At 41.1% G+C, this 25,337-nt stretch overlaps 1 protein-coding gene across 4 annotated transcripts in view; it reads right to left on the bottom strand.

Moving 5' to 3' along the window:
• SUPT20H (SPT20 homolog, SAGA complex component) overlaps positions 1-25,337 on the bottom strand; it is a 64,187-nt gene that overhangs the window by 5,398 nt on the left and 33,452 nt on the right. For 2 of the 4 annotated variants that reach the window (XM_063429122.1, XM_063429135.1), the window contains exons 15-21: positions 19,693-19,725; positions 17,212-17,329; positions 13,373-13,478; positions 9,199-9,354; positions 7,299-7,611; positions 2,955-3,097; positions 1,324-1,394 (exon numbers count right to left, since the gene is read on the bottom strand). In XM_063429122.1, coding sequence (XP_063285192.1) covers positions 1,324-1,394; positions 2,955-3,097; positions 7,299-7,611; positions 9,199-9,354; positions 13,373-13,478; positions 17,212-17,329; positions 19,693-19,725 — 940 coding nt within the window. The remainder of the gene's footprint in view (positions 1-1,323; positions 1,395-2,954; positions 3,098-7,298; positions 7,612-9,198; positions 9,355-13,372; positions 13,479-17,211; positions 17,330-19,692; positions 19,726-25,337) is intronic. The other 2 variants (XM_063429129.1, XM_063429144.1) reach the window with 1 other exon arrangement.

The following is a 25,337-nucleotide window of genomic DNA, read 5'->3' as shown; positions in this document are numbered from 1 at the left end:
CACATACATACTCTCTCTTTCTCACCACACACAAATATATACAGTACATACATTGTTTTTTTACTCTTTGAGGAAGCAGCTTTTAAAACTCTGTGTTACTGTCTGCCTTGAATAGAGACAACACACAAATAACACTCTCGAACACTTAAAGAGACACTGTAGACACTATAACCATTTCATCTCGTTTTTAGACAGTCACCACTGCCCCTTCCTGCTTAAACTAATATTTCCTTGTTTGCCACGGCAGCAGAGAGGAGATGGGCTTCTGGGGACTCTCATTTAACTTTAAGCCATTAAAAACGGTGTAACACACATTGGAGGTCCAGCACCACAGGACTCCAAATATTGTTAGTCACTTCACTGAGATAAAACAGTTACAGTGCCCCGAGTACACCTTTAATTACTGACTGATTCCCTTTCTGTACTTCTATAATGGACTGCAGGAAAAAAATGACAATTTATTTGTGTTTGTTTATGTCCTTGAGCAGCAATCTATGCACAGAAATGTTTTTTACCTATATTGTTTAAAGTGTAAAAGTTTTACTGTCCAAGATACCTCAAGACATTGATTTATTTTGAATACATGGCAGTATAGCATGTATTAACATTAAAAGGACATGGATTCACATACAAATGTGATTCTTAGATTGTAAACTCGTTTGAACTGGTGAGTTTTCCCTGACTGGACAACATCTGCATCATTGTGAAAGAAAACTGGGAATATACTTAGTGTCTTGTTTTACATAAACTCAATGAGAAAAAATGCTCCAAGCACCTTAACCACTACATTGTGTTTAAGAACGGAGTCTGCCATTGACTGCGTCCATGAGCTAAGTCCTGCATTGCAGAGCCAACTAACTGAATTACAGGGGTTAGCTCAGTCCAGAGGCTTCCATCTGAAGAGAAGATAGTGAACAACATGTAGATTGCTAAATTGTTCTTTGACTACGGTTTGCCTACTTACACTAGAGGGTGCCATGGCACTTCTGGCACCATAACTACTACATTTATGGTGCTTGGAGAGAGTTAACTCTCTATGAGAGTTTATACTCAGATCTTATAGGTATATCTTAGTCTAAATTCATGTGCAACTTGGCATCACTCACTGCAGAAGCATTGAAAGAAACCTACATGCTAATAGCTTGTCTACCAGCTAAACGTTTACAACAGCCTTGAGGGGAAAAAAATACATTGTATTCACTTAGCCACTAGTCATTTATCCTTCCTTTTATAATCTAGGGTTGAAACAGCCAAAATATATCTTTGTTTAAAATATTTCACACTATCAAAAGTGCTTGAAATTTCTCGTTGAATAATAATTACCTGCAGCAGATTCAAAGGCCTTAGACCTGATGTGTTTTTTAACCCAAATGGACCACCTGTTGAAGAGAATCCTGTTTTAAAATTCAAGAAATTACTCAATTGAAACAAGTTTCCAAGAATAATTCTTAGAAAAACATTCAAGGGAAATTACGTCTAGATCTATTTCCTAAAACAGAAAATACAAAATATAAACACCAAAATTAGTGTAAAAAAATCTGGATGTTAACTAATAGCTACAGAGTCCTAGTATGAGGATTAGCTTCAATAGTAAAGTCCATCACATCATCCGAACACTAAATACATAATGAATTATTGTAAAACACTATAAATGCATGAAAGAGATGTATTAACCTCTCTATAAATGCTCTTCAAATGTTCAGCCTCAAAATCTGATCAAGATGTAATTTTGAGCAGAAAGAAAGCAAATCAAAGTTAAAGAAGAAACATATTAAACAAAAAAATTAAATTAAGTATGCAACACAATATTGCAATTAAGTGTTATAGTAGCGTCATTTTAAATCTAACATACTATCTTAAACTGTGATTTATTTTTAGGATATTGTAACATTTACATTTAATCTTTAGTCTTATTAATGCTTCATCATCTTCATCAAGTTAAAAATTAAATTTTGTTGCGGCAGAAGCTAAACTTAAAGGGACACTCCAAGCACCCAGACCACTTCTGCTCATTGGAGTGGTCTGGGTGCCAACTCCCACTACTTTTTATAAACTGCACTAATTACATTGCAGAATTAACTCCACCTCTAGTGGCTGTCTGCTAGACAGCCACTAGAGAGCACTTCCGCGTTGATAGCAAAGATTTTCTTTGCTAGAGCGTCGCTGGACGTCCTCACGCTGTGTGAGGACCTCCAGCGTCGCTAAATTCCCCATAGGAAAGCATTGAAAATCTTTTTTAATGCTTTCCTATGGGGAGACCTAATGCGCGTGCGCGGCAATGCGCATTGCCGCGCATGCGCATTAGGTTTTCTCAGCCGGCGGACGGGATCAGTCTCGCCCACCGGCTGACGCAATTACTGGGAGGAGCGACGCTGACCCGAAACCACCGCCGAGGGACATCGGCGGGGTCTCAGGTAAGTGACCTGAAGGGGTTTTCACCCCTTCAGCTACCTGGGATGGGAGGTGGGAGGGAGAGGGTACCTGCAGTGCCAGGAAAGCGGATTGTTTTCCTGGCACTGGAATTTCCCTTTAAAGTGGCTTTGTCATCACAATCTTACCTTTCTTGTATGGATTCCTCTTCTCTTTCAGAACCTGTTCTTCATTTTCTGATCTATTTCTCTTTAAAACATAAGACAAAGTAGGGACTAATTTGCCTTGTGTTTTTTGCTTGCCTTTAGCTCCACCCTGTTGTTACAATTGTCAAGTGTAGGAAAAATACATAAGACAAAGTAGTCTCTACTTCATCTTATTTTTTAAAGAGAAATAGATCAGAAATGAAGAAAAGAAGAACAGATTCTGAAAGAGGGCGATAAGAGGAAACAATAGCAGAAAGGTAACTTTGAGGCAACTTTATGCAATGTCCTAAAAGTGACTGGAATAGGAGATTGTGGATAGGTAATCTGGATGTCGTGGGTGCAGGGATTGAGTCACATTTATATTCCCAATATACTAACCTGCCTGAGAGTTAGACTGCATAGCAGCCGGAACCAGACCTCCTGACGGTAAAATGCCACTCAGATTTATCCCTGCTGGACTTATGGCACCAGAACTACAGCCCAACATGGTGTTTGAGCCACTCATCAATGTCTGTGGGCCACTGTGGAATAACAAAAATAGAACATTAACTAACTTACAAGGAACACACATAGATGAAATATAACCTCTCCTTATCAATGTTAACCTCTACCAAGTTTTTCTGACGATGAAACTATACAAACTGTGCATTAGCACTAGTTTAAGCTCACTGTAAAATGGCACACAGTTGTGCATCTTCTAAAACAAAATATGTTTACACTCAGCACTCACCTGGTATGTGTATATTAAAGGGACTCTCCAGTGCCAGGAAAACAAATCCTGCAGTGCCCCCCCCCCCCCCCCTCCCTCCCACTGCCATTCCATGTTGCTGAAGGGGTTAAAACCCCTTCAGTGACTTACCTGAATCCAGCGCCGATGTCCCTCGGCCAATATAACATATATTTAAAGTTGATCACATTAATACAGTTAAAGGACCACTCTAGTGCCAGGAAAACACTCGTTTTCCTGGCACTAGAGTGCCCTGAGGGTGCCCCCACCCTCAGGGACCCCCTCCCGCCCGGCTCTGGAAAGGGGAAAGGGGTAAAAACTTACCTTTTTCCAGCGGTGGGCGGAGAGCTCTCCTCCTCCGATCCTCCTCTTCTCCTCCCCGTCGGCTGAATGCGCACGCGCGGCAAGAGCTGCGCGCGCATTCAGCCGGTCACATAGGAAAGCATTCATAATGCTTTCCTATGGACGCTTGCGTGCTCTCACTGTGATTTTCACAGTGAGAATCACGCAAGCGCCTCTAGCGGCTGTCAGTGAGACAGCTACTAGAGGAAATAGGGGAAGGCTTAACCCATTCACAAACATAGCAGTTTCTCTGAAACTGCTATGTTTATGAAAAAATGGGTTAACCCTAGAAGGACCTGGCACCGAGACCACTTCATTAAGCTGAAGTGGTCTGGGTGCCTAGAGTGGTCCTTTAATCTTTACCAGGGGTGGCCAATAGGTAGATCCCCAGATGTTCTAAAAATACAACTTCCATGATGTCATTCTAAAGCAGTGGTTTCCAATCCAGTCCTCAAGGCACCCTACCCGTCTAGGACAAAGGGATTACCACGTGTCCAGAGGTTTTTTTTTTTTGTTTTTTTAATTCTTTATTTTGATTGTGCAAAGAAGAAAACAATATGCTTGCAGCACCCCAACAGTGTTGACAAGCAATGCATTAATGTACAGAGTATATAATGTCGTGGTATGAGATGGTCGTGCACATTTTTTATAACAAACATATACAGGTTGATATATACCGTATATACTCGAGTATAAGTCGACCCGAATATAAGCCGAGGCCCCTAATTTTTCCCCAAAAAACTGGGAAAACTTATTGACTCGAGTATAAGACTAGGGTGGGAAATGCAGCAGCTACTGGTAAATTTCTAAATAAAATTAGATCCTAAAAAAAATATATTAATTGAATATTTATTTACAGTGTGTGTATAATGAATGCAGTGTGTGCGTATGAGTGCAGCGTGTGTGTGTATGAGTGCAGCGTGTGTGTATGAGTGCAGCGTGTGTGTATGAGTGCAGCGTGTGTGTGTATGAGTGCAGCGTGTGTGTGTATGAGTGCAGCGTGTGTGTGTATGAGTGCAGCGTGTGTGTGTGTATGAGTGCAGCGTGTGTGTGTATGAGTGCAGCGTGTGTGTGTATGAGTGCAGCGTGTGTGTGTATGAGTGCAGCGTGTGTATGAGTGCAGCGTGTGTATGAGTGCAGTGTGTGTATGAGTGCAGTGTGTGTGTGTGTGTATGAATGCAGTGTGTGTGTGTATGAGTGCAGTGTGTGTATGAATGCAGTGTGTGCAGGGCCGGTGCAAGGATATTTGCCCCCCCCCCATATGTCCTGACCTCCCCTCCTCCTCCCTCAGTGGTCCTTACCTCCCCACCCCTAGTGGTCCTTACCCTCCCCTCCCCTAGTGGTCCTTACTTCCTCCTCCCCTCCCCTAGTGGTCCTTATCCCCCTCCCTCCCATAGTGGTCCTTATCCCCCCCCTCCCTCCCTCCCATAGTGGTCCTTATCCCCCCCTCCCTCCCATAGTGTTCCTTTTCTCCCCCCCTCCCTCCCATAGTGGTCCTTATCCCACCCCCTCCCTCCGATAGTGGTCCTTATCCCCCCCTCCCTTCCATAGTGGTCCTTATCCCCCCCTCCCTTCCATAGTGGTCCTTATCCCCCCCCCCCTCCCTCCCATAGTGGTCCTTATCCCCCCCCCTCCCTCCCATAGTGGTCCTTATCCCCCCCCCTCCCTCCCATAGTGGTCCTTATCCCCCCCCCCTCCCTCCCATAGCGGTCCTTATACCCCCCCTCCCTCCCATAGTGGTCCTTATCCCACCCCCTCCCTCCCATAGTGGTCCTTATACCCCCTTTTTTTATTATTATTTTTATTATTATTATTATTTTTTATTATTATTTCTTATTTTATTAATATTTTTATTTATTTTTAGTCCCCTATCCCTGCTTGATACATGGCAGGGAGGGGGGCTCTCCTTCCCTGGTGGTCCAGTGGCAGTTCAGTGGGGGGGAGAGGGGGGCTGGCAGAGCTGTAACTTACCTGTTCTGCAGCTCCTGTCAGCTCTCTCCTCCTCTGCGCCGTCCGTGCAGCTCCTTCTATCAGCTCACACTGTAAGTCTCGCGAGAGCCGCGGCTCTCGCGAGATTTACACTGGGAGCTGACCGAGGTGCTGACCGGACGGCGCGGAGGAGGAGAGAGCTGACAGGAGCTGCAGGTCAGGTAAGTTACAGCTCTGCCAGCCCCCCTCTCCCCCAGTCTGTATTATGGCATTGCAAATTGCCATAATACAGACCTTGACTCGAGTATAAGCCGAGTTGGGGTTTTTCAGCCCAAAAAATGGGCTGAAAAACTCGGCTTATACTCGAGTATATACGGTAGTTCATAGAGAGAGCTCGATAGTTAATCACTTCCTACATTTTTAGGTTAACGCGTGTAGTCACATGCTTGTTCAGCGTGTCTAAACAGTAATATAACAGGCTTATCAGACATGTCAGGAGCATATTAGGAAGTATCCTATACAAAAAACTAAAACTTTGACATGTGGATGATTAGAGTAAAAGAAACGATAAAACAGGCTTTTAAAGCGGGGTTAAGGCAAAAATGCTTAGTAGAAAACCAGCTAAACTGAAACAGCGTTTGTATCGAGGGTGTTGGCTAGACTAGCTTAGTAGTGTGCTGAGGTTAGGCTTATTTTAAAGGTATGTTCAGCTAAGTGCTGATATTAGTGGGATTACCGGTCTTAGTCTATGCAAGCATGTTGATCATGGCATGTGGGACGTGCTGATCTATACTGTATGCCTACATGAGGTTTTGGTGGTACTCAAGAGGTTTTTTTTCCCTTTCTAAAAACACCTTAGACACAACTGGGTAATCCCTGGACTGGACTGGTAGGCATACCTTGGGGACTGGTTTGGAAACCACAGTTCTAAAGGAATGCAAGGACACGCAAAACATCATGGGAGTTGTAGTTTTACAACACCTGGGCATCTACCTTTTGGGCACCCCTGATCTATACCTTTGCTCTGACAAAAAGGACATATTAATTTATATACTTATCTAATGATCACTTACAAGTCACCAGTGGAAGATATGATGTACAAGCCACCACACAATTTTTTAGCATGTGACTCCATGAATATTGGCCAATGGGTGCCACATTTGTAGTCTTTATGAATTACCAATGGCAAAACAGTAAAGAGAAAGAGTTCAGCTACAAATGAGATTTTGAGATAAGGAGCCCGAGGTGTTTCTTAATTTGAAAGTGAATGTGTCTTATTTTAGGATTAGACAAAGGGAGGGTGTCAATTAAAAGATGTATCACTTTGAAATGGAGCACAAAATAAGTTGCAGATGTCATCAGAAGTTATTTTAACTGTGAGCATAGGAGATTCTGAAAAATCTGACATAAGCTCAAATGGTTCCAAACTTACAAGAGTGTTTAACTAAATGTTTAACCCCTTAAGGACACATGACATGTGTGACATGTCATGATTCCTCTTTATTCCAGAAGTTTGGTCCTTAAGGGGTTAAAGAACGCTGTTCAATCTATTTCTTAGTTTTGACAAAACATAGCACATTTTACAATATGCATATAGCAAGAAAAAAAACATAGAATGTCTGAAATTAATTAAAATGTAATACCAATATACATAATATTTAAATAAATAAAAAAAACACGAGTAACCAGTGCACAAACAAAACACCATAAAGCAAAGAACTTACCATACGGAGCCAACTACATTGATGAAGTTAAGTCCAGCTGGGTTGGTCATGACTTGGGTTGAGGAAGTTCCTGTGGTTAGAGTCGTGACCATAGTGGACAGTGGAATGGTCATTACAGGCAATCCCTGACCCAGAGACATTTGCTGTTGAGCAAACTGTGTTAACAAAGTGGGTTGTGAATTAAAGCTCGAGTCTTGGGGTGTGGGGGTGGCAGAAGGGGTGAGAGGAGTTGAGATCAGAGCATCAGGAGGATGCGGTGTCGATGATGGGGTGTTGGTTGGTGTAGGAGTAGATGGTTTGGGAGTTCCAGATCCTGCTCATTGAGAAAAATAAAAAGTGCTAGTACAAAAAACCCAATTTGTTCCAAAAAAGAAAAAGAAAAAGGGAAAATAAAAAATAAAACCGTATTGTCAATTATTTCTCACCTTATAAAAAAAAGGACAAAAAATGAAAGAAAAAAACAATACACTGAAGGCGCTACTCTGACTCCGATAAAAGCTTCAACAGATGCAACACAGATAAGAACTTGCAAGGGTAATAACTATTACCCGACGAAAAGACAGAAATAAAACCACTTATTAACAGGTCGCAAATGCTTCAAACCCATTTAATGACAAAAACAAATCAGATAAATATAAAATGTTATGTACGTAATGGGTCATATGTTGGCAATTGAAGCACACAATTTTTTTTCTTCCAAAAAGGAAAATTTGTCATTTGCATTCAGTTCTCTTTTTGGTTAAATACATGACAGTTTTCAAACCGTTTCACACAATGCATGCAACGTTAAAAAAAACAAAAAACAAACAAAAGGAAAAACACAAAAGTGAAGTCATATATGCAACCATTCATTTCACTTTTAACCTGCTTTTGAGCCAGAGTTGCCTCTAGCAGCCAGCATCACGACACTCAGCTGGCTCCAACACAAAAGCAGTGTTTGGATTTGCAATGACTTTTGGACACTTTTACATATCCAGCATCCTTCAAGCACTCATTATAGTGCCTGAGAGGCAATGATAAATTATAAAAGCATAAAATAATGTGGTTCAAATGTCATCATATAAAATATTGCACCTATCGACTCGCTATCAGTTATACATACACACAAAAAAAGCTGCAATAACTTAATTGAACATTTCTTTAAAGATGCTGTTCTACCCTACCTATTGGATACAATATAAATAAGTAATGCCTTAGAAATATCAACATTACATTTCAAAATCCCCACACTACTCAGAGAAATAGCTGTGTACACATATAATAGTCGGCCATATCGATAAATATAAATATTGTCTGGCCAGACTAATTTAATACTGCAGTCATGTGACACATGAGAGAGCAGTGATAGGTTAAATACTACTGTAACAGAGCTATTGGGCTGTTATCTTTCTGCATACAAAACTATTAAGGGAAGAAAATTGACATATTTGCTTAATTTTCTTTCCTTTTTCACTTAAAATCAATATTCTGTTCATGTTTTAACTACGCGGAACAGCACCTTTAAAACCAGCAGCTTCAAAAAGGCAAGTCCTTCAATGTTCTATTACACAATCAAGAAAGTGCACTGTTATCATTTAGTCACATTTCATATCTGGTTTGTTTTTTTGTGTTTTTTTTAGGCATTAGAAAAAAACCAATCTTCTAGCGTCATATCATGATTAATACGTATACACAAAGGGTGCATACAAAATACAGAAAAAAAAAAAAAGGGACAGTTACATTAAACATAAAATACATACATTTAACAGAACATCTTTCTAAAATTCTGCCAGATTTATACAAGCATTAGCGCGCGCACAAGCGTACATGTTGGTGTCGGAAATCCATTAGAATTTTATCTTGAGGACCTCTACACGAAAGGGCTATGGAGATTTAATGGAGAATTTAGGTCGTGACTCACTTTGTGAAGAGCCGGCAGGTGACAAAGCAGCAGGAGAAACCATGTTGATTTGATTATGGTCCACAGACTGTTTCCGAGAGATACTGGGTGGCTTGGAGGGAGGGGGCGTTGTAGATTTGAGGTGGCCACTTGCCTGCTGGGAGCTAAAAATATTACCTGAAAAGGTTTAAAACAATATAATAATCAATATGTTGATGAGGGAATTTTCAAGTATAACTTGGAATACGTACAGGTTATTATTCATTTCTGGACCATATTGCATTCATTTTATCGACTGCAGAAGGATGAAAGTCTGAGATGATCCTGCTTGGAGTAGAAGCTGGAGCGGAGGTTTGGAAAGATTATAAATAATGGCTTTGCGAAATATTCTCACCCATCTCCTCACTTTCTGTATATATAACAACCGACCTCCACTAAGATCAGTGATGGCTAGTCTGAGCGAACCAGGGGTTTCAGATGACATGATGTTCAGAAACATGAAAGGTTCCTAAGGTTAGTATCCACTACCAACAATGTGTGCTATCACACAGGCACCTTAACATTTGTATAGTATATTTTTGATGGAGAAATCAAGGTAGTATATATTTTGTTTATATTATTTCTAAAGCACCAACATATTCATAGATGAACTAACAAACAAGTAGTTGCCACAAGTCAAGTTAGACATGCAAGAACAGAAGGTGGTAAGGGCCCTGCCCTCAAATGAGCTCAGCCTTGACGCGCAGAAATTCACCCCTGGTAAGTGCGCCATGGACACTCCAGGCTTGCGGTGGTAAGTAACTTTTAAGGGCTGGCTAGTAGCTCAGGACTTGAAATTGTAAGCCACGTATAAATAATAGTCTCATTTGATAATTCAAGCCACTGGATTTTCTAATGAAATCATTTAAATCATATAAGCAAAATGATCCCTTTACACATTGTTTTACCATACAAAAACCTGAGAAATTTCAGAAAACTTGTAATGTTTTACATTTAAAATGTCAATAAACTTCGAAAAATAAAACGTGCTCTTCTTTTATAGGACCAACTATCATTTTTGTAATGTTCCTACAATGGTGAAAAAATGTCATGTGTATTTTAAGATACAAAGTTACAGTACAACTGATTGAAACCATGTTCTTTTATAAACACATGTGCATTAAAATTATATTCTAAAAAAAGAGAGAGGTCTCAAAGGAATTTTGGCCAAAAACCCTAATCCTTTAATGTAAAAAAACTCAGAATTTGTTTTAATTATATAGACCAGGGTCTAAAACTTCAAGACCTAGCCAAACTTTAAAAGTTACTCACCACGCCACACTCACCAGGGGTGAATTTCTACTCGCTAGCGCTGAAGATTCACTTGCAAATGGCTAGTGGCATGTGGAAATTTTAAGCCCTTATATTCGGATCTGTTTAACTGAAAGAGCAAAAAAATGGGTCGCAAGAGAATACTGAGAACGGGCAGCAGCTGAAATCGCCTGCTCTTCGGTGGGTCCCCGCTCAGATCTCAAGCTGGTTTTAGCTCATCTTGTGCCATTACAGAGAGAACATATCTGAAACATATCAGACTGGTCCCACCCATATGGGCAGTCCAGATCCGAAATGCCAGCAAGTTCCCTCTGCACGATAGACACAGCAACCCCAGACGATCATTTCAGCCTTGTTAGGCATCATCAGTGAGGTATAGCTGATATCTCCCTAGGCACCGTGAGCAAGGGGTCCACGTCTGGATTACCCTTTAAACTTGTGGAGAGCAAAAAAATGGGTCGCAATGGGTAACTGAAAGCACTGACGATGCTATTTCAATTAACTGGAGTGGTTCAGCAGTTCAAATTCCATTTGTGCATCCAGTACTTGTACATGAAATTTGGATCTGCACTAGAACTCTATTGCCTGAATAGTTGGTTGAAAAATTGGTGCTTTTAGGCAAACAGGAATTAAAAACAGTAGCTGTCATTGAGGGAAAACATGGGTCAGTAAATTTGAGCAGAAAAAGGCATTAACTTGGGGTTTTTTGTTTGTGGACTTCCCTCACTCACCGAGCACACCACGATGCACGAGGGAATCCTTTTCTGACACCCGCTTTTTTTCTTTTTTTCGTTTGTTTAAATGATTGTTTATTTATTTTTCTTTTGAAGCTGGACTAGCATACTGACAACAGCTCAAGGGGACTAAGCATAGCGATTTACTAGAGCTAGAACACCCATGAAGGTGTTGGGGGGAGTTGATAGGAGCTCAGAATAGTGGTGACTATCAGGCATTTAATTTATCATTAATGTTACCATTTATACCACTGTATATACCCTTTCCTATCACTCCTAGACATCTAATAAGCTATCTGTAAGCCATTGAATACAGACAGGTTGTACCCTCTCCTATATCATGCTATACTGTCTTTACTAGCGTTAGAACACCCATGAAGGTGTTGGGGGGAGTGGATAGCAGTCTAGAACAGTGGTAATTATTGGGCACTTTTTGTCCTTCATGCTACCACCTATACCACTGTCTATACCCCACCCTATCACTCTTAGGCATCCAATAAGTGATTTACAAGCCTTCTAAATAACGGACAGGTTGTGTCCTCTCTTATTATTTTATAATACTACTTGTAAGCCATTGGACGACGTCCCTCTTTAACACTATGCTACACTGTCTCCATTGATTCATCTGTCCAACTTCTCTAAGATTTCGAGATATCACATCTATTTTGGCATTCCACAGTGGAGTACCCAATAGGAATATATCGCTAAACGCTAGCATTTAACCTACTATTAAGTGGGTATTGGAGTATATTCACTGAGGATGTCTAGGATTTAAAGCATCTTTCTCTGGACACTGACATTTTGTATCCTCTCTACAGTTTGTCTAATAAAGTTACAGTGTCTCACTGTTTATGTTAGGATACATTTATATTGAGTGTTTCCAGTATATGCTTTTCCTGTAGAGATGCGTGGTATCTTTTGATACACCTATTGATATCTTTTTGTATCAATCAGTGTTCTTTTCTAAATACCAGGCTGATTGGCGAGCTCTCCTTTTCTTCTTTTTAAGGGGGAGCCAACCAATCTACATTTCTCTCTGTTATTTTTATGTATATACTAGGGTTCAAGCCCGCATTTAGGTGGAACTGGAACCACCACCCTGACCTCTCACCCTACTCTCTGATCCATAAGTTTACGGACCAGAGACGACGGGTTTCATAGCTTTACTATTTACATTTTATTTGATTAATAATTCAAAAAAAAGTGTGATGATTTATATTTAAAGTCTGAATATGTTTCGGACTCTGTGTTTAAACCCTGCCACATATATAAAGTGAGCTTGTTAGATGTTAACAATCATGCTGCTAATTTCTTAACGTCGAATTGTAGTGAATCGAAAATTGAACTGCAAAAAATAGGCCAAAATAACTTATTTGGAAATATTCTCCAGCACAGCTTGGTTATTTCAGTTTCGTTTTTTTAATTTGTGTTTTAGTTCACTGCAATTCAGTGTTTAATTAAAACACCAAATATTTTGCTCAAGCAAAAATGGAAATGGAAAAAGAAAATGGCAATCATCAGGATTCCCCAAGGTCAGACAGACCAAGTGTAACTGCAGAATCACAGAATAAGCAACGTTAAAGTCACCCGGACCACGTCATCTCAATGCAGTAGCCCTGTCCTTTTAACCCTGCGATGTAAAACATTACAGTGTTTTAGAAACTGCAATGTTTTCATTGCAAGGTTAAATCCCCCTCTACTGGCTGCCTTCCTAAAAGCCACTAGAGCCGCATCCATTGCAATGACCATGCAAAACACAGTCACCACCAATGTGCATCAGGTCCACATGGTATTGAGTCATTGTGGAAGACAACATATGCATCCTCGATGATGTCCTAGGAGATAGAAAGGTGAGCAGTGCTGAGGGAGCCTCTGCACTGGAAAAAGATAAGCAAAATTTGTATTCACTTATCCACTCACCACTCACATACAAACAATACTAAGACACCAAACACTCAACCACCCAACACAACACTCAGCCACCTCCATTAACAAAACGGAGCCTGGGGATTTCGCAGAAGGCCTCCAATTGGCATCCTGCCTAGGCTCCTGTGCAAAGGCTCTGACACTGTTCTGGGATGTTCCTTTTCAATAAAACAAAATAGCAGATTAAAAAAAAAAAAAAAAAAAAAATGTAAGTTTAACATTACCTGCAGAAATATTTCCAGAGTTTGCAGGAAGTTTAATTGGTGGTGGTCTGTGCTTGGCACCCTTGCCCATAACAGATGATTGTACTGAGCCAGGCATATTGTCAGTCTGTTAAAATACATACAAATAAAATATTTTACAAATTATAAAAAACAAAAACCGCCACTTTAATGGGAATAGACCACTTCTGTTTTATGAGCAGTGTGTTGCATATATCCCATTTTAAAGTAATGGAGATGTTTACGTCTCACTTGTACTTTCACTCAGGGATTTACTAAACTGTGAAAAACTGAACTACAACATTTAGGGCAGAATACCAATGCTGGAATGAAAAATTTCATCACTTAGATCTATTTGCGTAAAATATTTACTGTGCAGTGCTGAAAATGAACAGAATTGTGGCATACAATAGGGTAACATTACTGTTGATGTTTAAACATTTTGTAGTCAGTGTTAACAATTGTATACTATTGTGATATCACAATGTCATATTTTGCTTTACAAACAAAACCAGGACACCTTCATAGAGGAGTTTGATTTGCATCGTCCCGACAATTTCTAAGTGTCAGATAACCAGAGTTCCTAGAAAAATGTAAATGCAGATGCCAAACTTTTAAGGCTATTGCGGACACTCTCTGGGGGCGATGGTGTAAAGTACTAAAAGTGTAATATTCACAATTCAGCATGGAAACTTATAGAACCAGCAAACACATTCAATTGGTGACTTTGCCTGTTCCATGTTTGCACTACTTTTCAGAACAGATAATTTTTTTTTACATAACCCCCCTCTGGGTCCAGAATAAATATGTAAATTCAGAACCAATGACATGTCTGTTAACATAACAAGGAATTGCCTAATGTAGTTACGGCTGAGTTCAATTTACAGACATTTGCTAATTGTTGTCATTGTCATTAAAAAAAATGATATATGGTATTTATTATCACAATACAGTAAAACAAAACTTGTTTATCTAGTCAGTTGATATAAGCTAATAAAAGTATCTCATACAAAGGTAAAGCAAGCACACTGCAGCTAGGAACACATTCAGCAAAACAGATTGTTTTCCTTGCACTGGAGTTTCCCTTTAAAGGTTCTTTATATAGAGAAATCAATAATCATTGGTAAACACTCTTAGTCTCTTATGTCCAGCTTATACACTGATCGGCCACCTTCCAAATATCTCAAAAAACAGACTCCACAAGACCTCTGAAAGTATCCTGTGGTATCTGGAACCAAGACATTAGCAGGGTATTCTTTAAGTCCTGCAAGTTGCGCAGTGAATCTCCATGGTTCGGAAATTTAGAGGCAAAGGCATCACCCTGAACTCTTTGCCATGTTCCTCAAACCATTCCTAAACATTGTTTGCAGTGTGGCAGGGTTCATTCTCCTACTGAAAGAGGCCACTGCTAGGAAACATCTTTGCCATGAAGAGGTGTACGTGGTCTGCAATAGTCTCTAGGTAGGTGGTACGTGTCAAAGTAACATCCACATGAATGCCAGGACCCAAGGTTTCCCAGCAGAACATTACATCCTGCAGTCATCTCATTACCAAGTCAACTATGCACATTCAGTTAGTCATCCACCTTATCTAAAAGAAAACATGATTCATCAAACCGGACGACCATCTTCCATTGACCTGTTTTGACGTACCCACTGAAAGCACTTTCGGCAGTGGACAGGGGTCATTGTAGGCAGCCCCATATCCAACAAACTGTGATGCACTAAGTGTTCTGACACCTTTCTATCATGGCCAGCATTAAGTATTTCAGCAATTTGAGTTACACGAGCTCTTCCGTATGATCGGATGAGATGGGTTAGCCTGCACTCCCCACGTGAATCAATGAGCTTGACGCCGATTCACTGGTTGTTCTTCCTTGAACCACTTTTGGTATGTACTAACCACTGCATTTTGGAAACACCCGACAGACTTGTCGGTTTGAAGATGCTCTGACGCAGTCGTCTAGCCATCACTATTTATACCATGTCAAAGTCACACAGATTTATTTGCTTGTCCATTTTTTCTGCTTCCAACACATGAAATTCAAGAACTGACTGTACACTTGCCGCGTAATATATCCCACCCCATTGATAGGTGCCATTGTAACAATATAATCAATGTTAGTCACATCACCTGTCAGTGGTTTTAATGTTGTGGCTGCTCAGGGTTTACATTATTTTATGTTTCTCTTATAAATAAAAAGATAGAAATAAATATTATTTAAAAATACCATAATAGGGGGGCGGGGCCTGACAGCCAAGATGGCCAGACGTGTTTCAGCTCAGCTCCTGCAAAACAGGGCTGAATATCACTTATTCCAACCCTATACTGCTCCAAAAATGACCCGGGCCAAGCAACAGCCTAACGCTGAGCAGAACGGGAACATAAACATGTATGCAGCCATCCGTTTTAACCCAGTTTTCAACCGTCTGGTCGTGAGGCCTAACAAAACTGACGACCCACGGGCCGGGGGAGGCGGCCGATCTCCTGACCCGAGGCGCTCAGCGACTACCGACGATCTAGCTGCCCCATCACCCCCCCTCTGGACCGGTGGGGGTTATCCCGGTCCCCACTGGGGAAGGACACCCCCTGGCGACCATGGGATCTCCCATACCCGGGGACCGCATGGCGAACACAAGATGGCCGCCGAGCCACAGCCTCTACGAACCACAGTAGAAGCAGACAACCAGGCCTGGCGGGAAGACTTCGAAGCCAGGTTCGAGCGCATATGCCAAGCGTTCTGGCACCGCATCGAAAGCCGAAACTCACATGAGTCGCAGACCAAGAGAGCGGACACGCCGGACCGTGAAACCGAAAAGTGCACTGAGCAGAGGGCACAACCGGCGGCCCAGCCAATAAGCCGTACCGGCACGAGGAAATCTCATCCACACGTAAAGCGCCCACAGAATCACGACCCAGCCAAACGGAAACCGAAGGTCTCGGGACAAGCAGTAAGGGACCCACTTCAGACCTGGGTTGAGGAGGAGGGGAAGCTTCGGCACAACTCACCTACCACGGGCCACATGCAGGGAGCTTGGATTAACGCACAGCCCCCCCGGAGGCAGAACACCGCTTTCCTTACTCTGGAAAGGGATGGCTTGAAGTGGCACATGTGCGGCATAGGCTGACTCTGATCTCTCCCGATTGCCGCTCCTGAACCGAACCCTAAACGAAAGTAACTGACGACAACCCCAACTTCCCTCTCAACACCTCCCCAGCCCTGCCATACAGAAGTCTTGACTGTTCAGAGCAGAGGGACATGATGAACATAACTGGGTTTCCAGCTATTACCTGTTTTTGTATTTGCTATCTTGTTTATCGCTCTAATAATGGGGTACCTGGGAGGCCACTGGTCCAATAACACCACCTGATAACCCACAGTTTATGTTAAATTTTATTTGTAACTTGCCAAAATCTTGCCCATTTACCACAAAGGGTAGGGACCGGGCCTGGGGATATAGCCATACAGCTTATTGTGGGCAGGGATGCAGGCTACCTATGTTGTTCCCGTCTCTTCTACATGTTTTAAATCATACCCAGTGGAATGTTTTACAAAGCTAGATTAAGTAGTCTCACAGGCTCAGCATGTTTAAGTTTAATCTATAGGCAATTTACATGTTTTTGAATACCTCACTGTTAATATATTGGCTTACTGCGAATAAGCATGTTTTCTTTAAAAAACAAAAAAGTGCAGCAAATCTTGACCTTATCTGCTTTAACATTGTCACTTTACCTCTTGTCATAAAGTCACTAAGAAAGCTTGTACTTAACACTGCACGTCTAAAATAAAGAATTTAAAAAAAAAAAAAAAATACCATAATAATGTGGTACAGTTCACTTACCTCCATTTCACTACTTGGTGACAGCTGGCTGTGATTGACCATGCCTCCTGGATTGTAAGTCATTTTTACCAAACTTTTAGCTTCATATTCAAACACATCATGGTACTGATTGACAACTCTGTTAGGATGATAGCAATTGCAAATTACACTATCTGTAAATGCAGTACCGATAGTTCATGTTATGCAAATTTGACATGGAGATGCTGAGCAAGGTCTAACAATTAATTTACTCATTAAATAATTAGAGAGATTTAAGAGAGATTTTACAGTTAAGCAATTTTGGATCAAACTTGAAACGTAATTTTTTCAGTTATCTACAATTGCTGGTTTAATGAATAAACCTCACTGTGCTAGTAAATGATTCCGTTCTGCAGAATCAGAATTTTACACACTGCAGCAGCAGCACTTTTCTTGTTCCATGCAACAGCATAAAAGTGACGTGCCCAGGGAAACATGGTGGATGTGGCTATCCAACTGGCAGATTTATTAAGAAAATAATACAGTTAACTTTCGAATAAATGTTCTGGTATGACAAAAGGCTGATTAAAGGGACACTCTTGACCCGTGAAACACTTGAGATTGCTTTACATTATGTGTGAAGAGTGCATCCTCTTTATTTTTGCATTTTACAAAAAGTGCAGTTTTTTTTTTTGTTTTTTTTTTAACAGATATTGGCATTTTTATAAACTAACCTTGTTACACCCCACTGGCTGTCAATCACAAAACAGGTACTGTTACTTCCTGGTTTGGTTAGCTAAGTGCAGCTAAACTCAAGAGGCAGCAATTGCCCAGAGCCTTACAAAGCCTTCTCATTGACCTGTATTTGGAAGTCTGTGATTGGACAGCCACAGAACATCTGGGTGGGGAGTGTTCGCAAAGGCAGCAGACAAGAGATCTACAGATTTTTCAAGCTAGTTTTAGATATCTCCCAAGGAAAAAATGCATAATTTAATGCATGCATGTTTTCATTGGAGTATATCAAATAAACAGCATTTTTGTTTTGTAATTGGACAGTAGAGTATCCCCCCTTAAATAGAAACCTAGAATGTGACGGCAGATAAGAACCATTCGGCCCATCTAGTCTGCCCAATTTTCTAAATACTTTCATTAGTCCCTGGCCTTCTCTTATATTTAGGATAGCCTTATGCCTATCCCACGCATGCTTAAACTCCTTTACTGTGTTAACCTCTACCTCTTCTGCTGTAAGGCTATTCCATGCATCCCCTACCCTCTCAGTAAAGTAATACTTCCTGATATTATTTTTAAACCTTTGCCCCTCTAATTTAAGACTATGCCCTCTTGTTGTGGTAGTTTTTTTTTTTCTTTTAAATATAGTCTCCTCCTTTACTGTGTTGATTCCCTTTATGTATTTAAATGTTTCTATCATGTCCCCCCTGTCTCATCTTTCCTCCAAGCTATACATGTTAAGATCCTTTAACCTTTCCTGGTAAGTTTTATCCTGCAATCCATGAACCAGTTTAGTAGCTCTTCTCTAAACTCTCTCTAAAGTATCAATATCCTTCTGGAGATACGGTCTCCAGTACTGTGTACAGTACTCCAAGTGAGGTCTCACCAGTGTTCTGTACAATGGCATTAGCACTTCCCTCTTTCTACTGCTAATAGCAGGTTTAAAAAAAAAAAAAAAAATGCTGCTATACTCATCTGTCTAATACTATCCTTACCTTTTGTGTCACTTTACCCCACTCCCTCTAGCATGTAAGCTCATTGAGCAGGGCCCTCTACCCCTCTGTCCCTGTGTGTCCAACTTGTCTGGTTACAACTACATGTTTGTTCATCCACCCACTGTAAAGCGCTGCGGAATTTGTTGGCGCTATATAAATAATAACATAATAATAATTATAAATCAACATGATGATTGTTGGAATACTGGTTTAGTAATCAGAGGGTTGATCTAGGTCTAAGGGTAGACTGGACAAGGACACTTGCTAATTACATACAAAGCAATTACTCTAATTATCCAGGAACAGAGAAGCCTTTCCTTCTTAGTTTAAATGCTTGTACAGGAGATTCTTTCAGCTATGTTCTACTAATAGTCTGCCTCTGTGATGCCTATATCTTCCTAAGATTATTATACAGAAAGGCAATGTTATAAGCAAGTGCATAGTTTGTGACAGTACATCAAATTCATTAACCAATCACTAACAGCTTTTAACATGTGCAGGCGCCAATTCTGGATGAAAATCTAAGTATACTGCCTCTCCAGATATTAGTAATTAAGGCATTTCAAGAATCCTTATGGACCAGTCTTTAGATTCCTTTCCTATTTGCACAGCTGGATTGCTAGGTGCCGGTCTATAAAATAAGTTGAATTGGAGAATTTTCCCATTTTGGCTACTTTAACCTTAAATTTGATATTGACTTTGAATTCCTGGCAATTCATCTGGCTATTTGATGAATAGCCACACCATTTTAAGCAAGACACACAGTTTTTTCAAGATCTTAATATGATCTAAATATTACCTGTCAATGTCAGTCTTTGAACCAATAAGAAATCTAGAACGGAAAAGAAAAAAAGTTAATAAACAAGTCAGTTTGTTGAACGATTTGCACTTCATTTAAAATGCCGTAGGTATATAGCTAATGAAGCAGATGATGTTCTAACACATTGCTATCTGTAGTTCACAAAAGGCTGGCTGTACTATGGAAGAAACAAAAAAAAAAAAATATGTTACCCATACAAGGTTTAAAAAACACTAGTGGGGCGGAGTCTGACCGCCGAGGCGAACAGACGTGCGGGGAAGGAGCTCCCGACGGGCAAGGGAAACAAAAGGCAATATTGGCAGCTATATGGCCCACCGACCCCCCAAGGTGTGCTACCCACGTCGGGGGCACATCAGGGAATCGGGAGATACCCGTCTGAAGTCGATCGGGGCATACGGGCCAAAAAGCGATCTGAGGCCTGCAGGAGTTGGAGCCGGGGAGAGGCGGCCGCTCTCTCCGGCGCCGGACACCCCAGCAACCACAACTGACCTCCGAACCCCCCCCCCGGACCTGTGGGGGTCATCCCGATCCCCGCAAGACAAGCGGATAAGCGACAACAACCGAGCAGGTACACAAACCTGAAAGAACCACGAGTCAGGCGGAACGCGTCCAAGATGGCCGCCAGTCGCAGCTCACAGAGAGGAGCCACGAGCAACCATACACAGCCTCCCTCCCTAGAGGCCCTGGACCGGCTCTGCTCAGCCTTCTACGAACTGCAGTGCAGCAGGGGTATGCCCAACCCAATCTAGTCTGCCCAATTTTCAAAATAAATGTAGAAAACAGAGAGAGATTCCCCTAAGTCTTAGATCAACAAAGTTAAACCTAAAATTAGGGGAATGGGTCAGAATAGGTGGTACCAGCTCCACCAAATATGGGCATGGACCCTTTGTTTAAAGATAATGAAAAAAACACATAAGATGCTGAGGTTGTGCCCTTGTGAGAGGGCAACTACCCAGCCGGCTGATAAGGTTGTTGGTACAGTATAGTTTAGTGCCTGGATGAATCTTAGGGTCTGGAATCCAGTAGACAGACAAAAAGGGGGGGGGGGGGGAGCGGGGTAAGGAAAAAGTTCCTACAGAGCAATACTTCAATGCTATGGGGTAAAGTGCCAAAGGGTATCCTTATATCAATGAAAAAAATAAAACTTTATTGGTCTATTACAAGATAGAAGGGATACAAGAGCACTTATATATCAGCAGATTAGCTCTGTTATCTATATTAGCCTTAAGTATCAAACCTTGGTATATAATACTACTCAAAAGCCTCCTTGATTGGGGCTTATACCGTGGAAGCTTAGGCTAATATTCCCCTGAGGCAGCACCTAACCCTAATGATCTTGCTAAGAGATCAATCAGTTAGGTTATAAGTCCACCCAGTATAGACAGAGTATATTCATAAGTATGAAATAGCAGATATTGGTTGCAGGGAATAGTAAAACAATAGTGACAAAGAGAACAGAGCGATCAAAGTGTACAGTGAAAAAAGTTAAGTCTAATGTTGCAAAGACCTATCACTGTTCTATTACTGTTGCTATTCCCTAGCTTCTGCTAATAAACACCTTCGTGGGTGTTCTAAACTGAATGGCTGAACTCAATGCTGCAATACTGTCTAGTGGAGTTGGACTCCAGAAAAAATCATAGGGGTAAAGTGATTAACAAAAATTAATAACCATTGCAAAATAAGTGAGAGGAGGGATTCCCTTAGTGCCTCCGGTGTGGTGCACTGTGAGGTGCCGATATGTGGTGATTGGGGATCCCTCCAAGTGACCCGACGCGCGTTTCGGAGTTTGAAAACTCCTTCGTCAGGGGTAAGGATTGCCGCCCGAAATCTCCCGGTATTTAAATGCCCCTCATCCAATCATTGGCAGGATCATCGCAACGTCATCAGTGACGTGCCGCCCAGACCCTCGCAGTGTGTGAGTGGCTGTTAGCCAATCACGCAGGGGATCGTCACATCGTCATCTATGACGTGGTGTAGTTCCTCCACGTGGGAAAAAGTGGGTGGAGTGTTTGACAGTTCTATCTACCCGATTGGCTGGGCATCTTTATTACAATTTGATACAGTCATTTAGATAGCGATGGTTTAAAGATGTTATAAATGCGGTTTGGCTATTTGGACACTGTAGAGAATGTACAGATTATGAGTGTCAGACTGACAGAGCATAAATCTAAATGTACTAAGAGTCAACATAACACAGTAAAATAGGGATACAATGCATCTATAAGAGTAAGCTATTTATATAAATATAGAGCTATCACGGAGATGCCTTAATTTAAAGAGGAAACATTCAATTTAAATATGGAGTTACTTGAGTATAAAAGGGAAAAAATCCAATACATGAATGTTCTTTGAGATAGAATCAATCTATCTGAATGTGTTATGTCGAATATATTAGATATCTTTAATCATATGGCTATAGTGTCACTGAGCTGTATATATATATATTTACCCCACGGTGTAAAGGAGGGGAGGGGAGGGGGAGAAAGAGGGGGACGGTCAATCCTGGGACAATTCATGTCCCTACTTTTAATAACAAAAAACAAAAGTGAAAGTGAAACATCAAGTGAGTGAATACCCTTAGACTGATCAAAAAGTAACTAAGAAACATAGAGTAGACTATTTACAAATATACAAGATAAGAATTTTAAAGAGACTTCTAGATATATGGGGAGTATGAGAAACCCTCATTGAGACCTTTGGGGGATAGGGTTTTGAGTCGGTAAATCCAATAGCACTCGCGTTTTCTTAAGCGTTGATCCCAATTGCCCTTCCTCTGGTCCTGTTTGATTAATTCAATGCCTTGAAATTTAAGGACATTGGGGTCTCCATTGTGAGCTGTTTTTACGTGTCTGGAGATCGATGTTTCTATGTGCCTGGCTGACTTAACAGAATGAATATGTTCAAGAATTCGTCTCTTGAACGGTCTGAAGGTTTTGCCTACGTACATAGCATGACAGTGGCAGGTGATTAGATAGATCACTCCCTTCGAGTTGCAGTTGAAAAATGACAATGATTTAAAATTTTCCGTATTAGAGCTGTTATTAAAGTTTTTTGAATTGGTCTCTATGTATCTGCAAGCTTTGCACCTACCGCATTTGTAGGTGCCTTTAATTTTGCTTGACAGCCAGTGTGTGGGTGGTTTGCTAGTTTGAAAGTGACTGTGCACCAGTAAGTCTTTCAAATTATTGCCCCTTCTAGCTGTCAAGGTGGCGTAGGAGGGGAGGGCATCTCTGAGGTGGCTGTCCTGTTTTAGCAGAGGCCAGAAGCGATTCATAATTGTTTTGACTTGGTCCCAACCCCCATCGAAGGTGGCAACACATCTGAGTTGTTTTTGTTCAGGTTTTGGTGTTGATGCGGGAACGCCTTCTTCTCTTAAAAGGTCTTCTTGTTCGGTTAAGAGGGCCCTATGGTATGCCCTCTTGAGGCATTTATTGGGGTACCCCTTAGACCTAAACATGTGACGTAATTCTTTAGCCTGTGTTTTAAAATCTTCCAGGTCAGAGCAATTACGCCTTAGACGTAAATATTGGCCCGTCGGTATTCCCCGTTTCTGCTGAATTGGGTGGTGACTTTTCCAATTCAGAAGATTCTTGGTGGCTGTGCTTTTTCTGAATAAATTTGTTTTTATGATGCCCTGTTGTTGCGGGGACACCATAAGATCGAGAAAGCTTAAAGACGGAGTGCCAATTTCGGCGGTGAACTTTAAGTTCAATTCATTAGTGTTCAGGCTATGTGTGAATTGCAATTCACACATAGCCTGAACACTAATGAATTGAACTTAAAGTTCACCGCCGAAATTGGCACTCCGTCTTTAAGCTTTCTCGATCTTATGGTGTCCCCGCAACAACAGGGCATCATAAAAACAAATTTATTCAGAAAAAGCACAGCCACCAAGAATCTTCTGAATTGGAAAAGTCACCACCCAATTCAGCAGAAACGGGGAATACCGACGGGCCAATATTTACGTCTAAGGCGTAATTGCTCTGACCTGGAAGATTTTAAAACACAGGCTAAAGAATTACGTCACATGTTTAGGTCTAAGGGGTACCCCAATAAATGCCTCAAGAGGGCATACCATAGGGCACTCTTAACCGAACAAGAAGACCTTTTAAGAGAAGAAGGCGTTCCCGCATAAACACCAAAACCTGAACAAAAACAACTCAGATGTGTTGCCACCTTCGATGGGGGTTGGGACCAAGTCAAAACAATTATGAATCGCTTCTGGCCTCTGCTAAAACAGGACAGCCACCTCAGAGATGCCCTCCCCTCCTACGCCACCTTGACAGCTAGAAGGGGCAATAATTTGAAAGACTTACTGGTGCACAGTCACTTTCAAACTAGCAAACCACCCACACACTGGCTGTCAAGCAAAATTAAAGGCACCTACAAATGCGGTAGGTGCAAAGCTTGCAGATACATAGAGACCAATTCAAAAAACTTTAATAACAGCTCTAATACGGAAAATTTTAAATCATTGTCATTTTTCAACTGCAACTCGAAGGGAGTGATCTATCTAATCACCTGCCACTGTCATGCTATGTACGTAGGCAAAACCTTCAGACCGTTCAAGAGACGAATTCTTGAACATATTCATTCTGTTAAGTCAGCCAGGCACATAGAAACATCGATCTCCAGACACGTAAAAACAGCTCACAATGGAGACCCCAATGTCCTTAAATTTCAAGGCATTGAATTAATCAAACAGGACCAGAGGAAGGGCAATTGGGATCAACGTTTAAGAAAACGCGAGTGCTATTGGATTTACCGACTCAAAACCCTATCCCCCAAAGGTCTCAATGAGGGTTTCTCATACTCCCCATATATCTAGAAGTCTCTTTAAAATTCTTATCTTGTATATTTGTAAATAGCCTACTCTATGTTTCTTAGTTACTTTTTGATCAGTCTAAGGGTATTCACTCACTTGATGTTTCACTTTCACTTTTGTTTTTTGTTATTAAAAGTAGGGACATGAATTGTCCCAGGATTGACCGTCCCCCTCTTTCTCCCCCTCCCCTCCCCTCCTTTACACCGTGGGGTAAATATATATATATACAGCTCAGTGACACTATAGCCATATGATTAAAGATATCTAATATATTCGACATAACACATTCAGATAGATTGATTCTATCTCAAAGAACATTCATGTATTGGATTTTTTCCCTTTTATACTCAAGTAACTCCATATTTAAATTGAATGTTTCCTCTTTAAATTAAGGCATCTCAGTGATAGCTCTATATTTATATAAATAGCTTACTCTTATAGATGCATTGTATCCCTATTTTACTGTGTTATGTTGACTCTTAGTACATTTAGATTTATGCTCTGTCAGTCTGACACTCATAATCTGTACATTCTCTACAGTGTCCAAATAGCCAAACCGCATTTATAACATCCTTAAACCATCGCTATCTAAATGACTGTATCAAATTGTAATAAAGATGCCCAGCCAATCGGGTAGATAGAACTGTCAAACACTCCACCCACTTTTTCCCACGTGGAGGAACTACACCACGTCATAGATGACGATGTGACGATCCCCTGCGTGATTGGCTAACAGCCACTCACACACTGAGAGGGTCTGGGCGGCACGTCACTGATGACGTTGCGATGATCCTGCCAA

Source organism: Pelobates fuscus, chromosome 1 (genome assembly GCF_036172605.1).
Source record: "Pelobates fuscus isolate aPelFus1 chromosome 1, aPelFus1.pri, whole genome shotgun sequence".
NCBI classification, from domain to species: Eukaryota; Metazoa; Chordata; class Amphibia; order Anura; family Pelobatidae; genus Pelobates; species Pelobates fuscus.
This window is presented reverse-complemented; position numbering and strand designations above follow the sequence as displayed.